The 22,199-nt window shown below is 40.3% G+C and overlaps 1 protein-coding gene across 1 annotated transcript; it reads left to right on the forward strand.

Annotated features, from left to right (window-relative positions):
- Positions 1-5,366: 5,366 nt before the first annotated feature.
- Positions 5,367-16,983, forward strand: LIN7C (lin-7 cell polarity scaffold C). Its single transcript, XM_075094941.1, has 5 exons — positions 5,367-5,433; positions 10,666-10,784; positions 11,861-11,932; positions 12,284-12,493; positions 15,034-16,983. Exons 1-5 carry the CDS (start codon positions 5,397-5,399, stop codon positions 15,187-15,189), a joined length of 594 nt encoding a protein of 197 aa, XP_074951042.1. The 5' UTR covers positions 5,367-5,396; the 3' UTR covers positions 15,190-16,983.
- Positions 16,984-22,199: the final 5,216 nt, after the last annotated feature.

The following is a 22,199-nucleotide window of genomic DNA, read 5'->3' on the forward strand; positions in this document are numbered from 1 at the left end:
AACCTTTAAGGGTTCAAATAACTTTTCATAAAGTAAAGTGAGCTCTTTTTTTTAATGTTGCCATCTGTTTGCCCACCACTTTGTCTTGTACGCTACTTTAAAAGGACATTAAGCAAAGCACTTGAAAGGCAGGCAAATGTTGCTAATGCAATCTTATCTCTGGGACTGCAGAGAAAGACACAACTTACTAGCAGTCATTTCAAAACCATCCCTGTGCCATTCAAGGTGAAATTAACCATCCTATGTTTCTTCTGAAATTCACCAGTTAACACAATTTCATTCCCTGAATTATTTCAATTGTGTACCAAGGAAAATGTGCTTACAGGTGAGAACTGTGCCAGCTTAATTATTGTATTATGACCACTTGCACATAGGGGTGGTAAATTCTATCAAATTGGTGTTTGAAAGGAGGTTTTGGTTCTGTATAGAATACTATAATAGATAACAATATATTAATATAATACAATTAATATATAATAACACTGTTCTGCTTTGTACACAGAAGTTCGCTGTCTTTCAAAGTGTAGTGGTGAAGGGGTTCCTGTGAAGCTGTACTACAGAGCGTATGCTTACTGCGTTGTACAATAAGGTGAGTCCATCTCACCTGTATGAGGCCTTTCATAGATATTTTACATTTTATTAAAAAGGAGCATTTGCAAGATCAAGTAGTTTCCTCTGAAAAAAAAAAAAAGCAGATGCGTTTAATTATTTCTGAGTATTAATACTAATTAGCATTTAGCTGCATCATCGCCCTTCCAGTTTGAGTTTGCTTCCTCTGTCAGCCTTGTCACCAGTAAACAGCATTTTCATCTATAGAAAAGGCCGGGGAGGGTGGGGGTGGGTGCTAATGACAAGATTTCCAAAAAACTGAGTAACAGGCAGGGCTTTCTCTAAGGCTGTTATGTGCTCCCACATTCATCAGGAGTGACTAGAAAATTTCAGAGTCAACTCACATAGTCAAATTTTATGTGGAAAAAATAATTGGCATGGAGATTAAGCGTCACACACCAAAATGCTGGACTATTTCTGCATGTTAATCAACTAGTGCGTGAGAGATTAATCGAAAGGCATATTCTGTAATGTGTAACAACGCAAAAATCTCTTCTGCCATATGAAGACAGAAAAAATTGCTAGTATGTGCACGACCAAAAAGGTACGAAGTTCTTCAATAGGTATAAAAGCCTGGACTTTGACAGGGACAATAGCAATCAATCACGGTGTGTGGCAGACCATGAAACTGACTCTGGACGAGGGCAATGAATCAAAGTATTGCTGAAATTGCAAATACTAATGCAACTGTCGAAGATTTAAAGTGATTAAATTCAGTGGTATTAAAGCAATAAAATTCTACCAACATGGTAGTCCTGAGGCAAAGGGATGTCTTAATAACCAAAAAAATTGAATTTGCACTTTCGTCTCTGCCTTGGATCATAAATAAAAGACCTATCATGGTTAATTTGGCCCTTCAGATTTGCAAGGCAGACATTGTTCTTTGTAGACAGCAGACATTCCTCTGCAATTTTTATAAGCGTATATTGCATCCCGACACCCATTTCTAGCCACATTTTTTTTGCTCCTTATTGGTGTACTGTGTTACATGATTGCCATGTCCCCTGTAAAGGTAACTGGGTGCATACATATCTTCTACAGCAATTAGCTAGGTAATTATTTAAGTAAAATTCCCATCAGTTTGGACTTTAATATCTGCCTAATAACGTTAAAAGCACTTTGAGATCATTCTTGACCATATGCATGTGGAAACACATACATAAGTAAATGCTGTGGGTGTGTGATTTGTACTATCATGTGTTTTAAAATAATGCACTAATTACCACTGTTACACTTCTAAAGATGTCATTGGGACAATGAAATTTTAGAAATCTGTTTTCCAATGGTTTTTTATAGTGTCTAAAGAATCTTATAGTCCCTCCTTGTGACTAAATTCACATCAGCTGGATGTGAAGGAAAATACTACCTAGCTACAAAGCTGTTACAGACTGGTCCTGTTAACACCAGAACACCCACACACATGTATAGGTCCATACACAGGGAAAGTAATTTTCCAATAGAATGAAAACATAAGTTTACACACCGATAAGAATTGTACAGAGGTGAAGCCACGTGTAGCCACAATACATGTGCATTTTCTTAACCTTCTCATGGCTTTTTTGTGTACTGTGTTACATGATTGCCATGTTTTTGGGTTTAGCACATCCAGTAACAAAGTATTTAAGCTAAACCCAATCAAGCTAGTCTTGTAAAAAAAAAAAAGTCCACATAAGAGAGGTTCATGAGAGCGACTGCTTGCACAGCTGTAAACAGTGTCTCTTTCTCATGTGAACCTTGAGCCCCAACCTTGCACCCCAGCAAAAGCCTGAAGGAAAGCGAACAGGGATTCTCGAACCACTCTTCTTCCTGCATTTTGCCTAGCTAGTCATAGAGTATATCCTGCCGTATTTGCATTCCTTCCACCGGTGTCTAATGCCTAGAGTAAAAGAGCCCCATGTTTGGCTACCTGCTAGGACACTATCATAAAAATATTAAGACCTTACTAATTAATGTATAAAGAAAGCTAACCCTTTTACTCAGTCATGGATTAACCTCCTACACACTAAGACCTCTCACCTAAAACAAACTGTCCTTTCACTTTAAGTTGGCTTATACTACCGACTGATTTCTGTTTTCTCTTGGACTGGTAATGCAACTATTTTCCAATAAAGACATAGGCTGTATCACTCGACTATTGATAATCCTTCAGCCATAAGTCTGGCGTGTCACCACACACACAAAAGCCTACAGGATGTGCTCGCTCCCAGAAGCCCTACTGACATATACTACAGCACCAATGCTTCATGTGGCATTGAAGTGCAGCTGGTAACGCTAGGCTAATTCATCCATGAAGATATAAGTAACTCGGGTAAAAATGTCTCAAGCTTGAACGACACAGACAAATGGGTCTACACTAATAATTTCATTATAGTTAGCAAAACCTATCACTTGAAGTTTAATGTTTAGATCTTTCACACTTCTCAGCCGCTACTGTGCAAATACATTTACCTAGTCATTCAGGAGGAGCATCCCTCATTCTTTGGAAATCGCTTCTGGGACCTGTTTTCCTCCAAATGCTTACCAGGATATGGATTTCCTGACTAGGATGGCACAAACAGTTTGTCATGTTAATACTGAATCTGTCAGCATCCACCTATGCTTTGAATTTTTCTTGAGAAAAATATAACATGCTACAGACTCAGAAGTTTGTTCCCTTCTTTTGGGACAGGATTAAACTTCTGACCTGCACAGTGGCTATTTCTGTAATTCAAATATATTTTCTTATTTTTGAAGACAAAAAATGCACTGAAATACCTTTGCTATAGCAATGTCTTGCTTTGTAACTTAAGACACTACTGCAAAAATCTGGCAGTCCTGCAAAAATACAGCAATCCGCTTAAATGCAGTACCTCAGAAAGGAAAAAGCAAATGGGTATTCGTACTTTTTCTTTTTCTATATATTCTGTAACCTTATTTTCCTTCTCTCCATTGTGATCCTGCACTGGCATTCCATTTCTTCTTGCACTGGAATGTCAAGCCTATCATTCTTCGGTTCTCCTGGAGGACACAGAAAAGGCCCACATGCCAACTTTTAGCTTTTTTATTAAAACAGACAGCAATGTCAAATTTATACCAAAGATTTCTCTCTCTCAGATATTTTTCAGTTGTTTGAGTTCCATAGGTGTTAGAAAAGGCAAACACCAAACAGAATAAGCAGTTACTTCAACTGCTTCTTTTCCATTCTTTTGTAAGATTATAATTCCACTAGTTTTCCTGCTACCCACAGAACTTCTGGTGTAAAAAGACCTACCTTTCTCAAGTAAAAGATGATCAGAGAAAGTAAGTTCCCTTTTGGAAACAAAGAACAAACAAAAATAAGTGACTATTACATTATCAATGATCTTCATAGATCACAAACTAGAAACCCAAACTTTGTGGTTTTTTTTTTGTTTGTGTTTTCGTTTTGTTTGTTTAGTTTAGTTTTGTTTTGTTTTTCTGCAGGTATAAACCAGTGCAAATTCGTGGAGCAATACAGTTTAAGTTGGACACAGCTCTGAAGCAGATAGCGGAAGCACTACATAAAATTTGCCTTTCAGATTTTCTTATTCTCAAAATATCACTCTCCAGTTCACTGGGTCTACAGAAAATTAAAGCCGCTGTTTTAACTTCAGAATCTTTAGTCTTTACTGAAGTCAAAATAATGCTACTTTAAAGGTGTGTTTGAACATGTATTCTTATCACACATCTTTTGGAAAAATCTTAATATTGATGAAATATTGCTGCACGCTCCTTTTTCTCCATGGGCTCATCTGTCCAAAGTCAGAGCAGGATATTTAAAATTTCAATCACTTGTAAGAGAATGGTAGTTCCTGCACCACTGTGATAGAAACATCTGGATTCTATTCCAGAAATGCTCTACAGTTCCAGCTGCTAAAACACTTTTTCTTGCTGGAAACTAGTCTGTGACAATTTAATTTTGTTCACCTGCGAAATTCCATTCATATGACCTTTTCCTTGCAACACACACGCAGCGTCCTTCAAACTGAGAGGAGCTGGCATTAAAATGAATCACGGAAAGGAAAGAGTACATCACTGTCACATTAGCGGACACTTTGAGACCTGCTGAGAACTATTCTCTTTCAAAGCAAAAAAAATACAGAACGCAGACAAAATCAAAGCTGAACATGAAGAGTCTTATACCCTTAGAATAAATTAACAATATAGAAATATGTCTCCTTTTCCAGTAGAAGTCTCACAGTAGTGTGTTGTACTTAAATCGATTGAATACAGAAGGTTAACGCAATACATTAGCCCCAGACGTAGATTTCATTTACGCCGAGCGAGGAACATAAAGCCCACGCTTCACGTTTCCCCCTGGCAGAATATTTATATATATACATTCCATCTCCAGGGGCACTCGAGGTGCACGGAAAGATACGCACTCCCTGCGTGGCGTTTTTAGCCTGTGAAAAGTCCTCAATAATGTCTTGGGGTGGGGGGGAAGAAAAAGGAGGGAGCATTTCCTAGTGAAGTTGCCACAATTTTGGCTGGCGTTCAGGCAACACGCAGCCAAGGGGAACCATGTCCCGCTGCCCGGCCGGGGCGGGGGGGCAGCCCCAGCCTCCGCCCGGGCCCGCTGCTGGTCTGCGCTGCCGATGCGCCTTTGCACATCGGAGGTGAGCCCTGCAGTGGCTCCCGCGCCCCGCACAAGGAGGCCGCCGCAGCCTGCCGTCCCCGCCGCGGCCGCCATGCCACCCGCCTCGGCGCCAGCCCCGCCCACCTCCACCTCCCCGCGGCCCTTCCGGCAGCGCTGCGTCACTTCCTGTGCGGGCCGCGGCGGCGAGAAGATGGCGGCGCTGGGGGAGCCGGTGCGGCTGGAGCGAGGTGAGGGCGGCTGCGGCCGCGGGACCGGCGCGGAGCGGCGCTGCGGCCGGGGGACGGGCGCTCCCCGCCGCCTCCTGCCGCGGGCGAGCTGGGGCGGGGGTGCTCTTGGGCCGCCCCCTGCCTTGGGACTGTCCTACGCGTCCGTCCGTCCCTCCGCCAGCCTGAGCCCTCCGGGAGCGGGCTGTGGTGGCGGTGCTGCCCTCTGCGGCCCGCCCGGGGCGCCGAGAGGCGCCTCTCTCCCGGAGGCGGCCGGCCGGAGGGCGGCCGTGCGGTGGCTGCTGTGGAAACGTTTCCCTTCGCTCCCGGTGCTTGCGGTGTGCCGGTGGGACTCGCTCCTTCGGCTTTTCGTTATCCGGCCCCCGAAGATTTTTCTCGCGTTTCAGGTTGCGGCTGGGTTTCCACGGATGCCACTCGCTCCAGACCTTCTGTAGGAGCGTCTGCTCTGCCTTCCCTAGTGTCAGCACTTCTGCCAGCTCTTAACTCAACCTGCCAGCTCCTTGTTTCTGTTTCTCTCCTGGGAAAACTTAGTCTTGAACGCAGCTGAGTTCTGAGCTTTAAGTTCAATCTGTTAGGCGGTGTCTCTGTAATAATAATTCACTTGTTTTTATAGAAGACAACTGATACGTGCAGGAGTCCCTCCACTTCATGGTTCTGCTCGACTCTCGCCCTCTCACGTTTATGTTTTCATCCTGACTTTCCAGTTTATAGGCTTAATTTGCGTTGTTAATACTGTGCGGTGTGTAACTAGAATTAGTACGGAAACAGATAAAACACAAAACCTAGTTGTGTATTTTTTTCTGTAGTACGTTTGTGTTTTTTATCCAGGGTTTTGAAGAAACAGTGATAAACTTCCTTCAGGGTGGTTCTTTAGAACTGTGCAAGGTGCACGGTAGCTCAGGGAACATATGCTTGTGTAATGACATATATGACTGGTTTATTAGTATGTATTTAGGAAAATAGGTATGGGAAAATGGAATTTAAATGGGAAAAGAATACTGGGAATGAGCAATCCTGTTCTTGAAAAGGAAACCAATTAAGTGGAGTGTAGGCGGTTGGATGAACTGACTTTTCCCACTGGGGCCACCACCTTCGCTTACAGTGCTACGTGCTTTTTTTTGTACGTGTATAACACACTGTATATACCCACTTTATTGTCTTTTTGGTACTATCGTGTGTCACCTACCACAGAATTCAGCTTTTCTATGTGCCTAACCTTCCTTCCCATACCACAAGTGAAGCACGTGTAACGTGTGAGAGAAGGCCTGTGAATAGTGACTTATGTAAGAACTTTGCTTTCCACTCCACAGCTCCCTATTCCAGAGCTTGTTAATTAGGGCAGCTGCTTTGGCAGTGGATTAGTTGTTCTTGGTAGGTCTGCTGAGTTAAACCTCAGGCAGCATCCTCCTCCACCTCATTACCCTGCCACTATGCTCTGTCCATGAAAACAAACAAATCTGCAGAGTTACTTAGGGGTCAGTGGAACAAAGGAGCTATTTAGTCTTCTGGCATATTGGTCTTTTTAAGAAAAGAAGAAAAAGGGAGCACAGTATAATGGACGTATGAAAGCAAGAGCTTTATTTACTGAAATAAATAACCTCTGTTAATTGTATGGGGTTGACTGCAGATAACCTGATGATGAATCATCAACAGCTTGAAAGTGAACATCACTAATGTTGTTGACATATAGCATAAGAAAAGAGAGAATAGTGTAGAAAATTAGCTGATTTAAAATGGTTACCATATGCTTACCATCAGGGCAATTGAAAATTCTCCCCGTCTGTTCTCTCCTCTAAGCTGTATTGCAAACACCACCACCCAAATTCGCTGGAGTGCAGGGATGAAAAAACATTTAACATTTCAAAATTATTCTTACGGTTTGGTGGTGGTGTGTGATAACTCTTCATACACCTTAGGAATCCAGACTATTTGAACATAAGCAGCGGAGGTGGTTAATCAGGAGTATCTGTGAGGGCGCTACATTTTTCCTCTTTCTGTGTTTTGTTCACACATATGCTCGGAGTGGTGTCATCTTGCTGGCTTTTTTTTTCCACATTCTTTGAGTTTAAATGTATCTTTTTTTTCCAGAACTTCAATCTAATATATTCTGTGATCACAAAAAATTATTTGTGAAGAAGAGGCAACTGCTTCAAAATGGACAAAACGTTACAAGAAAAGGATTTTTTTAAAATTATGTCTGGATTCCATTTTAGAGTGCGTCTTATGTTGTTCTAATCACGTACCTCTGGTGATTTCTACATCATTTCTTGTTGAAATCAATCATGGAAACAATTATGTAGTGTTCATTTCAGTCTCTGGTTCTGAACAGTTGGCTGAACTATGGTGTTAATATTGCAAGGAGGACAGCTTTCAGCTGATCATAACCTGAGCAGTAGTTCAGGAGGACGCAAACTACATCAGCGGAGCAGTCAACAATCTTCTTCTCTGGCCACAGTTGTAAGAAGGTGCTTTTTGCCACCTGTTCCCAGCCAAACTAGTTCCGTTTCAGAGCCGTGTTGCTGGGAGAGGTTGAATCTTCAGCTTCTGACTAATAGCACCTAGTGCAGTTCAGTGTGAGAAAGTTATGCTCATTTCACTTTCAGACTGGTGTAATGGGGTCCTGTCAACAGGGTAAACCAGAACAACTGTTGGGGAGGAAAAAGTGTCCTGGTAATGGGATCCTGTATCTGTATCTGCCTGAGCAAGAGGTGCAGTGTGATAAAAGGAAATCTGTAGGGTTAAGGACCCAACTTTCATACTGTGTTTGTCTGCTTTGGGTTTTTATAGCACCAGCATGGTTCTTTGATCTGAAAGCTTTTTTTTTAATTAAAGTGCATCTTGTGTTTTAGTTTCATCTAAAAGGAATGCAGTTCTGCGTATCCCAGTCACTTTTTGACAAGCTGATTCTGTGCTTTTAGTCTACGCGTTATGAAAGACATAGCTGGTTCCCAAAGTAGCCAATTTTTACTTTAGGGTACAAAATGCTATTGTAGTAGTTAAACACTTCAGCTTTTAGGAGAGCCAGGTAGAAAATATATCCAGTTCATTGACGAAACATGGAGGTCAAAAAAGAGGAGAAATTAGCAAATGGAGTTCTGGAGTCTTCATTTCCGCAGCTACTCTTTGGATCAGTAGATTGCTGTCACCCTTAAAAATTTCTTGCCGTATCCTGATCAAACTGTTAGGTAACAAGTTCACGCACCTTACAGCTTAACGTGGCTCACGGACTCGAGAATGGCTGCATAGAACTGTGCTCTTCATCTGCATGAAAACTTCTTTCATTAATATATGGAGTGTTGCAGGATTGGAAGTGCTGCTGTTGCCATTTCATCATTCTACTTCAAGCTGTTCAGCGCAAGACTTCATGAAGTTAAGATAATTTGTACTGCTGTTGCGGAACACAAAGATTACTAAGAATGGTGATTTTGCATCATAAAAAGATTGAAAGATTAATGAACAAACACGTCTAGAATATCTTCAATTTCATCCAACATTTTGTATGTTAAATAAAATACAAAATGGGTGTTAGGAAATTAAAAGCTTTAGAAGCATTTTTTTCATTTTGTAATTGTACAAATAGCAAATATGCACACCTGTGAGAGATGAGTTCTCTGTAGACTTGGTATTAGTAATAGCTGAAGTTTAGGTTTTTATATTCCTTTGCTTTAGAAATTTGATGCTTGTAAAGCTTAAATGCTTGCCAAAAAATGCCAAGTTCTTACAGCACGTCAAAACCTTAACTCTCACCTGAAATAACTTGTCTTGTGGCTGTAGTGAAAATGCTTGGACATTCTTTGAAGGGTTTGTTTGCAGTCCGCGGTACAGACACAGCTTTAGCTGCCCTAGTGGATGACCAGTCTGTGAGGTTAAGTTGTACCTTGTTTAGTTGACTGCACCACCTGATCTCAGTGTAGTAGTCAGGAAGATGTGTCTGTCAGACAGTTTACGAAAGTGGACAGAATGTAACTGTGGGCTGTCTCTTGCAGGGTACTTCACCTTAATTTCAGAACATAAACTGCACTGGTTTTCATCTGTTACGTAAATTCTCTCTTTTTACACTTGGCCCTTAGGAGAAGTTTGTGGCTCTTGCACATCTTCTGTGCTGACGTGTTGCTATTGAGTAGATGTGCATTCACATGAAAAATGATTGCCTAAAGGTTAATTGCTGAAAAAAGTAGTAATGTGTTTGGGATATAGCAGTGTCCTTGTCTAAAATAGTCTGTTCCTTATTTGTGTTGTAGATTAATGACTGCTGCTTTGCGTTTGTGATAATGAAGGTAATCCTTTATATCTGCTTTTCTGAGACTGTTCTACTTGTCTTCAAGGACTTGCGTGATTCAGAATCATCACTAATGTAACATTTTGGAAATACAAGTGAGGAATATTAATGTGTTCTATTCTTGTAGAGCTGCCAGGAGCATGTCACATAGCATTTGATGTCATGTTTGATACCCATCATGAGTCGTACTGGTCTAGAATCCTTCACAGGGAGTTCAGCTTCACAAAGCAGAATCTTCATTAATGAAAATATGGACAATATGAATTATTAGGAACAAATCTCTAGGAATCGGAACAAAGAGGGTTGGGGTTGAGGATTCTAGACTACAGAGATAGTCTTTCTCAGCTGAGAATGTCAAAAGGGGTTTGATTGTTTTCCTGAGCACTTTGGGAAAAAAAAATAGGCCGGATAGTTCTCAGCCCTGTTGTAGAAGAAGCATTGAGAGTACTCTTGTTGAACTAATTTATCGAATATAAAAGGAATGTTAGCATATTTGATAATATTCTAGCTGGGTTTTACAAAATGTTATCCGTGCAGTAGATAAATTATGAAGTTATACATGTGAAATGTTGATAGTGTCTGTATTGGTGAAATATTTCAGCCTGATGTAAACTTCAAGGAGAAATCAGATTGTCTTTAAAATATACATATGGCAGTGATACCTCTGGATACGTTACAGGGTTGGATTGCTGTGGCTGACTTGAAAATAGTGGGAAAACACAATGGTTTAATCTAACATTTTGTAGATATGTAGTTTTATGGGAGAAATGAAATGAGTATGTAGTTTTAAGGTATATACAAGTGCATACGCTCACACAGACTGCTTCATTAATTTAAAACACCACCAACCCCCACCCCACCCCCCACCCCACCCCACCCCCCACCCCCCGAAAAAAAAAAAAAGCCCTTGAATTTCCTCAGGCATTCCTCATTCCTAGTGCTTTATTTTTCTGTAGACATCTGCAGAGCAATTGAGTTGCTGGAAAAATTACAGCGAAGCGGAGAAGTGCCACCACAAAAGCTACAGGCTTTGCAAAGGGTCCTTCAAAGTGAATTCTGTAATGCTGTAAGGGAGGTAAGTTAACTTGACGTAAGCAGTTACCCTGAGTTAAAAAACAGTATGTTATGCTTTCTCCTTTTTGTGTTGAGTGCAGTGATCTGATCTTTTTCTTTGTAAAAGCTGAATTTGACTTAACAGATCAAGACTGACTTTTAAAAGTTCAAAAGAAGATCATTTGGGATAGCACAGGTGTATTAAATAATGGCTCAGGAGCAAATCACTTTTTAGAGGTTATTTTGAGAGTCTGTCCTTACTGGCAGCTACAGGCTGTTATCCTCTTGGAATGTAAGAGTCAACGAAGTACAAATTACCTCAGTTTCTTTTAAGCCAGATCTGCGATACCTGGCGCATCATCTTGAGGTGGAGCCTTGCACCACCTCATCTTCATTCCAGATACTCTTTCGGAGATATTTAAGTGATTGAATATGTGCTGCTATTGCTGGTGGTGCTGCCAGTTTAAAAGATCTGTTTGTAGACACAGGTATCATCTTAATGTTTCATCCTATCGAGGACAGTGTGTTTATTGCTTAGCAAGTCCAAATGATCAGCAGGTGGATGTGAGGATGTGGGTTAGCTCTTGGTGTAAGAATCTCCTTAGCATTAGTATTCTTACTGCCTCTGTTTTTTCAATACCATTTTTTTCTTAAGATAGTCAGTTGCATCAGTTGAAGGAAAATACGGGGGTTAGGGGGAAGGGCTGGGTTGTTGGGAGAGCTTGTGGGGCTTTTTGAAGAGTTCCAGTTTGACTCAGACAAGGGAAGGTGGTTATCCATGCCTCCAGTCAGGTGTGTTAGACTAGCCATAAGTGCTTCTATATTAATGGTGAGGTCTGAATGCTGGGGAAGGAGGGAAGACTTAGGCTGAGACCTAGATATGCTTGGACTAACTGAGCAATGAAGATGCTGAGAGTTGTTTCTTCATAGTATGGTAGATTGTTACTGGACACCTTGTGGTGAATCAGGGAGTAATTTCTTATTAGAGGTGTGTACTTTTTAATTTACACATTTTTAAGTTGTACCTGATATTTTGTTGTATTATCTAAGCAGAAAAATGTCTGTTTTCCCCAAACTTAAACTGTTTTGTCTCTAAAGGTGTATGAACACGTATACGAAACTGTGGATATCAGCAGTAGCCCGGAAGTTAGAGCTAATGCAACAGCAAAGGTAAAGCCAACCTCTAACTTGCATAAAATACAGTAGATTGTTACTTTAGAAGCAGAATATTATTATTTAAAATTCAGAAGGCTATTATTTGGCTGTCTGGCAAAATGGATAAGCTTAATGGGTTATTAAAAGGTATAACAAAAGAGTTGTTATTTTTAGGTTTCTTCTGTTGTAATTTTATTCTTGGAGTTCTAAATTTTTCATGCTAGTGTTGCTATCTAGGTAATTAGTCTGATTTGTCTAAATATTCAAGTGCTTTGAGATAAAAATACTTTTTGAGCCCATTCACTGTGTCTCGTGAAGAGGTCTATATTTAATTTCTTACAAATAAGAAAATGTTGTTTCTCACAGGCTACTGTAGCCGCATTTGCTGCTAGTGAAGGTCATTCCCATCCCAGAGTGGTTGAACTACCCAAAACTGAAGAAGGTCTTGGATTCAACATTATGGGAGGCAAAGAACAAAATTCTCCCATCTACATCTCTCGAATTATTCCTGGCGGCATAGCTGATAGACATGGAGGCCTGAAACGTGGAGACCAACTGCTGTCTGTAAACGGAGTGGTAGGAATCGGTTTTCACTTTACGTAGCAGTAACTACTTGTTTCCACTTGGGGGCATACAGAGAATACACATGGCGCAAGCACAATGTCTTTCAATCTTGACAAAATAGGTTTTTTGTCCTTGCAAGGGCAACTTGCTCAGGTTTCTGTGGAGTTGTGTGCATTGAGAATCCTGGGATTATACTTTGGTGATCTGCCTCAGCTGGGAACTGCTGTTTATGTCAGTATTTTAGATTCTGAGGGGTTACGTAGATCTGGTCTAAGTATTGTTTTGTGAAATAGTATTAAGCTGCCATTATGGTTCCGTCTTTCATCCAAGTTTCATGATGCAGATTTTAATTAATATAGCTTTCTGCACCTTCTAAGGTAAGTAGTAAATTATTCTATGTTGTGTTAGACTGACCAGATTCTCATTATCCCAATAAAAATGCTACTGTGTAACAAGAGCTGTAATAAGATGGAACTACGAGGTGGTGTTATCTTCAGTTGTGTGGGGTTATTTTCATTCCACTTAAGTGTACTGCACTTCAAAGACGGAGGCTTTCTAGCATATTTTCAGGGGTATATGTCCAAAGTGCTGTTGTGCACTATTTTTAATAGTGCATTATTTTTAATAATTATCCTCTTCTGGAGAGTTACAATACAACAAGCAAAACAGAGGGTGACTGGAAAGAGGAGGCTGTGGACAGGCTTTGACTTAAGGTAGCTGCTAGTCAAATGCATCTAAATATCTCTCAAACTCTTGCTTTTATTTACAGAGAAGCTGTATGCTAGCTTAATGTTCTCATAACTACATCTGCAAACCAAATTTTATTTTAAGACTGAGTGTCAAACTAAACCCTGTGCTTTTTAACCTGAGTGGGGTTTTTTGACACATGAAAGGAATAGAGACGTATTGGGTGTCTGTACTCTGGGAATTCCCTGCTAGTACAGGTCTCTGACATACTTGGCTCCTAGCTATTACCTGCGAGTCCAACTGTCCTTTTCAGGAGATGTAAGAGCAATCATAGCCGTAGTGAGACAACTGTCCTTGGCCTAGCCTTCCTGGCATTGAGGGACGGGTGTAGAACTGTCTTCAGGTGAGGCCTTTCTCTCCCTCAGACCCTCTTAAAACAAAACCACCACTCCACCCCAAAATAGAACTTGATCATCAGACAATTGGTACAGCTAACAATGACTGCATGTGTGTGCATGCACATGTATAAATATATATAGTAATTGTAAGAATACAGGGAGCGGGTGCATAAAATATTGCTGAGAGTGCTGATGTGGTCTCAGAAGAAGAATCTTCTTCTGATGTTTACAGATGGAATCCTGTCATCTTAATACCTGTCACAGGCATTTTCTTGTAATTGTAATTTCTAATTTAATACTTTAAAAAATTGCCACTGCCAAGACTGCAGTGAATGTGCCTTAAAACAAATTTGGTTTGGTTTTTTGTTCCAGCTGGGAGATTTTGAGTGTGCTCCAGAATTTTAGGTGTTTTGAAATAATTAGACATAGAACTTTACAAACCTTTTATTACCAGTTTTAAACAGAACAGCCCACACACCCACTTGAATAACAAAAATGAAAACATTCAAATGTATGTGTTGTCTAAGTCTGATAGAAGAGAAATAATGTGGGTTTTTTTAACTGTTGTCTTTCTTTCTGTAAGTAACTTTATAGTAACGGGGAAACCCTCCAATCAACAGGTACATCACCTGCCTTCTAGCTTCTAATAGCACCAGTGGGAGGTAGGCTTGGGGTAGTCCCATCATTGTGTTTAATAAGTTTGAGAGAAATAAGTTTTGCTGATAAAATGTCTGCTGTCCAGGAATGTATATTTGAATGCAGCTGTTGAGAATTGTTGCTTAAAATTTGTACTTAGATGAATCTAATATAACCCTAATAAATTGAGTTGTTTTAGGAAAGTATCTTTATTCTGTTCTTACTGAGTTGGGTTAGGCTGTTCCTAGTCAGTTTAGAGGAAATTGACTTGAACACCTTGTATTTACTGAGAGACATGTGGAGCACTGAGATAAGCAACACCCTGCATGGTAGCTGCTCTACTGCAGGTGCCCGGTATACACTGTCTTGCCATGTTGTAACACGGGATAACATCAACAAGGCAGCTACCTTGCAGATGTCTGTGGCAACTTACTAGGCAATTGAGGGTGACTGCTGAATTTAAAATGCATGCTGAAAGAAGATAGAGTCTTGAATTTTAAATAAGTGTCCTTCTGAAGCTGTTGATTTTTCAGTGTAATTTCATAATTGTCTAATGTTATCCTTGCTTCACTTACTGTATGCAAATACAGAATTTAATTGTTCAGCATAAACCTAAGTTTTGTGCTACTCTTTTCTTAATACTAATCAGTGTATTTATCATCACCTCCTATTGTTTTGCTGAAGAATAAATCCTGAACTTGGATGACGTTGTTCTTGTGCAGTCTTCAAACTAGAGTACTTCAATATTACATTATACAGTTGTACAAAAAAATGAAAAAAATGTTTTAAATGTCTTTACTAATATTGTACTTAATGGTTTATGCTTTGCAGAGCGTCGAAGGTGAACACCATGAAAAAGCAGTAGAACTGCTGAAGGCAGCTCAAGGAAAGGTTAAATTAGTTGTGCGATACACGCCAAAGGTCCTGGAAGAAATGGAGTCGAGATTTGAAAAAATGAGATCGGCAAAACGCAGGCAGCAAAATTAACATTGTATGCAATAACTTAAAGAGAAAATATATTCCATTTACATTTTAGAGTTTGCTTTGTGACTCAGTTGATCTAATGCCTGGGCTACAAAAGACACTGTCCTTTTCATAGAATCACAGATGATTGAGGTTGGAGGGACTCCAGGAGATCCCCTAGTCCAAACCCCTGCTGCTCAGAGGAGGGTTAGCTAGAGCAGGTTGCTTAGGACTGTGACAAGCCGGGTTTTTGAGCATCTCCAGAGATGGAGGCTCCAGAAGATCTCTGGGCAACCTGCTTTAGGGTTTTGATCTCCCTCACACTATGAAGATCCATTCTTATGCTTAAATGGATTTTCCTGTATTTCCATTTGTGCCCATTGCCTCTTGTCCAGTCACTGGATGCTACTGAGAAGAGTCTGGCTCTTCTTACGCCCTAGCAGGCATTTACGCACCCCTGAGCCTTTTCTTCTCCAGGCTAGACAATCCCAGCTCTTTCAGCCTCTCCTTGACTGTCAGATGCTCCAATCACATAATCACCTTTGTGCCCTTCACTGGACTCGCTCTTGTATGCCCATGCCTGTATTGAACTGGGGAGCCCAAAACTGGGTCCAGCACTTGAGCTGTGTCTCGCCAGGGCTGAGCAGAGGGGAAGGATCACCTCCCCCAGCTTGCTGGCAGTGCTTTTCCTAATGCAGACTAGGAGGCTGCTGGGCTGCTTTGCCACAAGAGTACATCAGTGGCTCACGGTCAGCTTGGTATCGTTCTCTGCGAGGCCGCTTTGCGGCCGGTCAGCCCCCAGCCTGTACTGGTGCACGGGCTTATTCCTGCCCAGGCGCAGGACTTTGCACTTTCCTCTGCTGAACTTTGAGATTCCCGTTTGCCCATTTCTGCAGCCTGCTGAGGTCCCTCTGAATGGCTCGCTGAGAGTGTCCAGTCACCCCTGCTAGTAATGAAAATGTTAAACAGCGTGGACCCCAGTACAGGCCCCTGAGGTGCACCAGTAGTGACTGGCATCCAGCAGGACTTTGTGCCACTGATGGCAACAGCCCCTGGCAGTTCAGCATTTTTAGAATGTTCTCAATCTCCATGTGTCTCACAGCTTAAGACGAATGTGTACTTTTAAAATGGCCTAAGACACCCTGAAAAAAGTATATATATGTTGATATTTCTATTGATTTTTTTTAATAAGTCTCTTTCATGTCAGACCTTTAAGCATGACAGTGAATTTACAGATTTTTCAAAGGCATTTAATAAGACATTTCTACAATTGACATCCCTTCTTTCCTGTTTTCTTTTGGCATTACTTAACACAGAATCTGCAAGGTTTTTTTTTGCTGAATGATTTTGGAAAAAAAGATTCTTATGTAGCAGTATTTTGGCACTTTTCTTAAGAAGAATATGTTGTATATCAACTACAAAACCTAATCACGATCTACTGTGTAGCTGATAATGATACAAGATTTTGTAATGTTTTGGTGAGTACGTTATTTTTACACTTCTGCGAAATCTTAATTCGTTTCTCTGGAAATGGTATTACCTCATCTGTAAATATCTTACAGTTGGTGTTCTCGCATAATGATTTTGTAATAGCTGACATTTACAAATTTGCAACAATCATTCCTGTTACTTATATTATTTTGTACTAATTTTAAAGCAGTAAGGGGAAAAATGTAATTGTGTATGCAGTTCTGGACTGACTCTGTAGTTGTATTTTTATATTCAGAAGCAGAAGGTATGTTAATGCAGTGCAAAAGAATTCCAGCTGTTTCCCTGACTTCCTGCTGTTTAAAAGAAATACTCATCTTAACTGTCGTACCTCTCGTGTTTTTTAGTGTGTTCTGTTGTAGTCTTATCTACAGACTGACTGTATTGGCCTTGGAATAGTTAGTACCTAAATTATTATTACATTTATAAGAGTAATGTTCTGAGGCTTATATGCCAGGTTACCCTGACATGTGAACTCGTCTGGGGTTTTATTAACAACTGCTTTGACTTGGAGGGTTCTTGTTTGTACTGCAGAAGTACTACATCACCATTGCTGTAAACCTTTATGTGGAACGGTGCTGTGGCGGTAATAAGGGTATCTCCAGGTATAAACCATTTAATATCTTATCCCAAGCGTGGTTGATGGTGGCACGGTTTTCGTGTGCCATTTTGAAGAAACTTTTTCTGGATGGGGTCCGCTTCTTGGAATCTACCAGCTTTGAGGCCATACTTGTGTCGTTTAGGTTTTGGGTTGTTTGGTTGGGTTTCTTGTTTTTTTAAAGCTTCACCTTTTGGTATACATCTCGAACTAACTCGATTGTCTACTGGGTGTCTGTTCATTTGTATGGCAGCTAGAGTGCATCCTAATTGACTGTTAGTAACTTGATTCTCAGAGGGTTAAACTGAGGGTTCTTACTATATGGCTAATCCCTAGTCTTTTCACATGGAGCAGTATGATCCATTGTGAAAGAATTCAGAATGTGAAAGAAAGGAAAAAGTTAGCGATCTAAAAATGACAGCATGGAGTTTGTGCTTTGTCAGTTGATCTATCGGAAAAGGAAAAAAATAATGCGACTTGCTACAGGCACGTGAGAAATGTGATTGCGTCCTGCATGTTTGTAAGCATGGTAAGCCTGCAAAGAGAAATTTGGATTTTAGATACTGATACTTTGAAAATACGGTATAAATATTTATCGGTTAGATGACATTGAGCACTGAATTGCGTGGTTGCTATTGGTCATAGGCCTCTTTCAAAAGGCCCCGTGTTACTGGTACAACCACGTTGTTGAATTGTATATTTTTATGGAACAATGTTTAAAGTATTGAGACCAAAATCACTAGTTAGACCAATTGTGGATGTGTTTTAATTTAATTGTAAAATAGTAGAGATTTGTTTTAGAGCTATATATAAATATATATATTAAAGGTATGGATACAAGATAGAAATGTGCATTTTAAACCTGTGTCCCTTGCATTACTGAACAAAGGTGTGTTTTGTTACTCTACGGAAGTATTTACTGTAGTGCAGCTGGAGCTGCTAAATGCAGTAGCATTTTCATTCTGAATTGTAGCACTTGGATACAGTTTGTCAACTACTACAAACATGGGGAGGCGTATCCGGGCACATAGGCTGTACACGTAGAATTTAATGAAGTTTTTTAAATTGCAACAACAACAAAAAAATCCAATAAACAGAGAGCTCATTAACAGTCATCTTTAATACTATGAAAACCCTATAATATTAAGGAAAGACTGGATTAAAACATGCCAAGAAACTTGATCTCTGTTACTACTGAGCAGTGCCTGTACTGTGTTAACATGCAGTCCCTACGCGCTTGGCATACTCGGGTGTGCAAACAGATTAAGAGGAGGTGTCATTTCTGCAGATAACTTCTGCATCTATTGCTGCTGTGAGGGATCGTTGGGTTTTATCAACAGAAAAATAAAAGTTAAATTTCACGTGCATTGTGTTGTGTGTTTTTCTTCTGACTTTCCATTTTGACTGCTGTTTTCAGACCGCTGTAATTGGGGGTTTAATCTCTAGGGCATAACATAAAGATCCTGCATATGTGTGGGTGTTGGAAGAGAAAAATTTTAAATCTGTTATTTGTTCTGATTGCTTGTGGATCTTCCCTTTTCTACCCCCATATTTTGTGACTTGTTGGAGAAGAAAATTAGAGTGCTATAAAGTATGTATAATACCCTGGGCCTCCTGCATTTTTGAGACCTTCTTAGTCTCAGCTGCATAAACATACACGATGCATATTATTCTGAGTCAGATATTACCTTTTAGTTGTTTGAAGCAAGTATCTCAAATACTGGGATGTTGAATTTCTGTAATTCCTTGTTTAAAGACATTGTAAGGTTACCAGCTCCTCAGAAAAATGTGCTTGGAGTTACGAACTGAGGTAGAGGTAGGAGAAAATGCTTCAGTTCTGAATGTAAAAAGACCTTTTTTTTTGATGTAGGTAGACGGGACTCTGAATTGAAAATATATGCAAAAATATATTAATATTTTATTTGATGTACAGGACTGATAACACATGAACCGGAAATAAAAACACATTTTTAATTTCATTTTAAAATCAAGTGATTTCCATGATCTGGCTTATGCAGTGGCTATCTCTGTTCTGCTAAATATGGTCCAGACTTTGAAACTGTGCATTTCAGCATAAGGCTTACAATGCTGAACCAAAGACTGGCTGAAGTTAATGTAATTTCATAACTTAAAAAAAACCCAGTAGTTTGTTTACCTCATGTTTTATATTGCAATTTTAGGCTTAACTGATTTTGAAACAACTGAAAAAGTTGGTTGAACACACTTTATTTCTGACTTCTGCTTTCAACCGTGACCAGTGAGTCGGTATCCAAACAAGCTGGAGAAGTATTTTGTCCAAGCTAGTATCCCATCTTAAACGTGCCTGGGCTGAGCAGAACTCAACTCACTCAAACTAAATAAAAGCAGCAGCTTGAGGCTTTTACTGCAAAATTCTCTTCCTGTCTTCTGCTCATTTCTTCTGGAGGCTGATGCTGGATGCAAAACACTGGTTTTATCTTAATTTAAACCCAAAAATGCTAATTTGGAAAAGAAAAACTTCTCTGTGTCTGAGGTTGCCTACGTGTTGGCATAAACCGGCGGCACTTGGCACTCCTGTCACCCTCTCGTCCTCAATTAGGAGTTCTTGCTTGTGCTGGCATTTGCTAGTCTTTGACCATGTCGGAGCCGTTCCAGTTCAGCAGGCCGGCAGAGACCAGTGAAGCGTGCGTCGAGTTCGAGCCTATTTCCATTGACATAAGGGATCTCAAAAAGCAGAGTGCATGGCCCGAGGAATTGGTGCAAGGAAAGGGTGACACCATGGCAGGGAGACAAACTGGAATTGCATGGAAGCACAAGGTATGGAGCAGGCTGGGTTTCTGTGGTCCTTTAGTGAAATCCTGATTAGAAGGTGGTTTTTTGAGAAAAGCCTGGGTTACAGTGCTTGCTTCTACAGGGCAGTTGTCCTTTGCCTGGAGGGTCTGAGGCTAAAGCGGCACATTCAACAAAAGACATCTGACACTCAGAAGCATGCCTCAGGATAAAATTGGTAGCTAGTTCTAATTGTTAAAAAAACCAAACCAAACAAAAAAAAAAAACACCATCCGAGAAAACGTCAACAAAAGTTCCAGGGAAACCTTTCAACTTAAATTAGTATAGAATTTGAAGTTTCGATTCTTGTTTTAGAGACCCATCTTAGGTCTAGAGTGACAAAATCATGAAAAGTAAACCAAACTCCTTGCGTCCCTCACCTTTGTTGGGATTTCTTGTTTTGTTTTTTAAAGTAAATTGGGTAATTTATTGGTAGCAAAGGCTTAAAAGGTTTAAAATGAAGTCTTCCCCTCAGACACATGCTAATCATTTCTTCTCCACTCCTCAAAGAAAAATAAAGGAGCCTTGTCACACATTGCAAGGCTTAGGAGACTGGATCTATTAATTCCAAACTGAACAATCCTCAGATATCTCTGTAACCTTTGTATCTGTTTAATTGTATAGTTTGATTTATTGATACATCTTGCTTATATAGAAAGGCTTCTCTTAATATAAAAGCTGGAATAAAATGGATATGTTCCAGTATTGCTGGGCATTCACATTCAGTCTTATAAAACCTTACGGTGAAATGATGTGTCCTGTTGAGAAATCGTGATATTTAAACAGTTGTTTTCTCCCTGTAAGGTAAATTTCCGCCCCTCTTTTTTTCACCAGTTTTTTAAAAATAGTATATTCTCCCAGCTGGTTAATCCGATATGATAGCATAGAGGCAAGCGTGTCTATCTCAGAGTTACCCAGGTTTTTGTATGAAGTTAATGGATTTTTTTCCGTCGCATCATCTGTTACAGGCACTCAGATATACGTTCTTTCATGTTTGTTTCTGATTTCTCCTTGGCTATCCAGAAAATAGATCTGTAGAGGGGGGAAAAAACCAAAACCACCCCACCACAACCAACAAAAAAAATCATCTTCCCAAACAGCGCGAGGCTTTTGAGTTGTGTACTTCCAAAGGTAAGTAAAACCACCTGTACACGGTTCTTATCTAATCGCAGCTCAGCTTCTCTGCCCGAGCAGTACGGTAGCATTGTCTGAATAAAATCTAATCTGTGTTGGAGCCTGGATGGCTAACAGCAGGGAAATAAGTCACCAGGCCTTTCACCTACTTCACGTAGCTGTAAGTTAAAGGCAAAAGTTAGTGATTTATTGTGTCACCGGCTGCAGTAGCGCCTAGAAGTCCCGGGTTTGAATCGGGATCCTATTGTACTTTGCAGTGTACAAACACAAAACAAATAGTTTGGCTCCAGAGAGCCTCAATCTATCGCTAAGAAATTGTAGGTTTTACGGAGGGTGTTGTAAGATAAGTGTTTCTGAAAAATGGGAAAAAAATATACAGTAGAAAATTAGACTTTTTGCAGTTTCTTCTGTGATTTCATTTGGGGCAATTTGTTTTTAATTTTCCCTCCAAGGAGTGCAGAAGTGAGCCTGTCCCTCAGCACGAGCAGATAGCTTGGGATGCAAGTACCTGCTCTGGCATAGGTATTAAAACTTGCGATTTTTTCGGCAGGCTCCTGACCATAATCTTACTGAAGCTGAGGGCCTGCAGTAGCCATGCTTTTTTTCCAGTCATCTCCATGATAAATGTAGAATCCCTACAAAATTGTATTTGTGTTGCTCTTTCATGAAGTATTAAATGTGTATAACACGTCTGTCTGAGCTGCTGCTGGCGTTGGACGTGGGTCACACTGCAATTTAACCACGTCCAGCAACAGCTTTAGATAAATGTGAGGACATATCCAAATGAAATAGCAAGAGTAGTTCTAACTAGACAAGCAGAATGCAACTAGGTAGGTTATAAAAAGGGATCATGATGATAAAGGACTGCAGTTACTTATGAAAAGCTATGGTTGTGTCTTTGGAGTTTGACATCTATTAAGTATTGCCAAATAGGTTTTGCTGCTTCATCCTAGGGGTCCCCCAGCGTTTTCACATTAATTTCCGTGTCCTGTCTGGCATGCTAGGC

The sequence above is a fragment of the Phalacrocorax aristotelis genome, chromosome 5 (assembly GCF_949628215.1).
Source record: "Phalacrocorax aristotelis chromosome 5, bGulAri2.1, whole genome shotgun sequence".
Lineage (NCBI taxonomy): Eukaryota > Metazoa > Chordata > Aves > Suliformes > Phalacrocoracidae > Phalacrocorax > Phalacrocorax aristotelis.

Bases quoted from the DNA above. Each gene is read 5' to 3' on its own strand.
- LIN7C (XM_075094941.1), top strand. From the start codon at position 5,397: ATGGCGGCGCTGGGGGAGCCGGTGCGGCTGGAGCGAG. The intron at 5,434-10,665 runs GTGAGGGCGGCT...ATTTTTCTGTAG, and splicing joins GCCGGTGCGGCTGGAGCGAG to ACATCTGCAGAGCAATTGAG. The intron at 10,785-11,860 runs GTAAGTTAACTT...TTGTCTCTAAAG, and splicing joins TCTGTAATGCTGTAAGGGAG to GTGTATGAACACGTATACGA.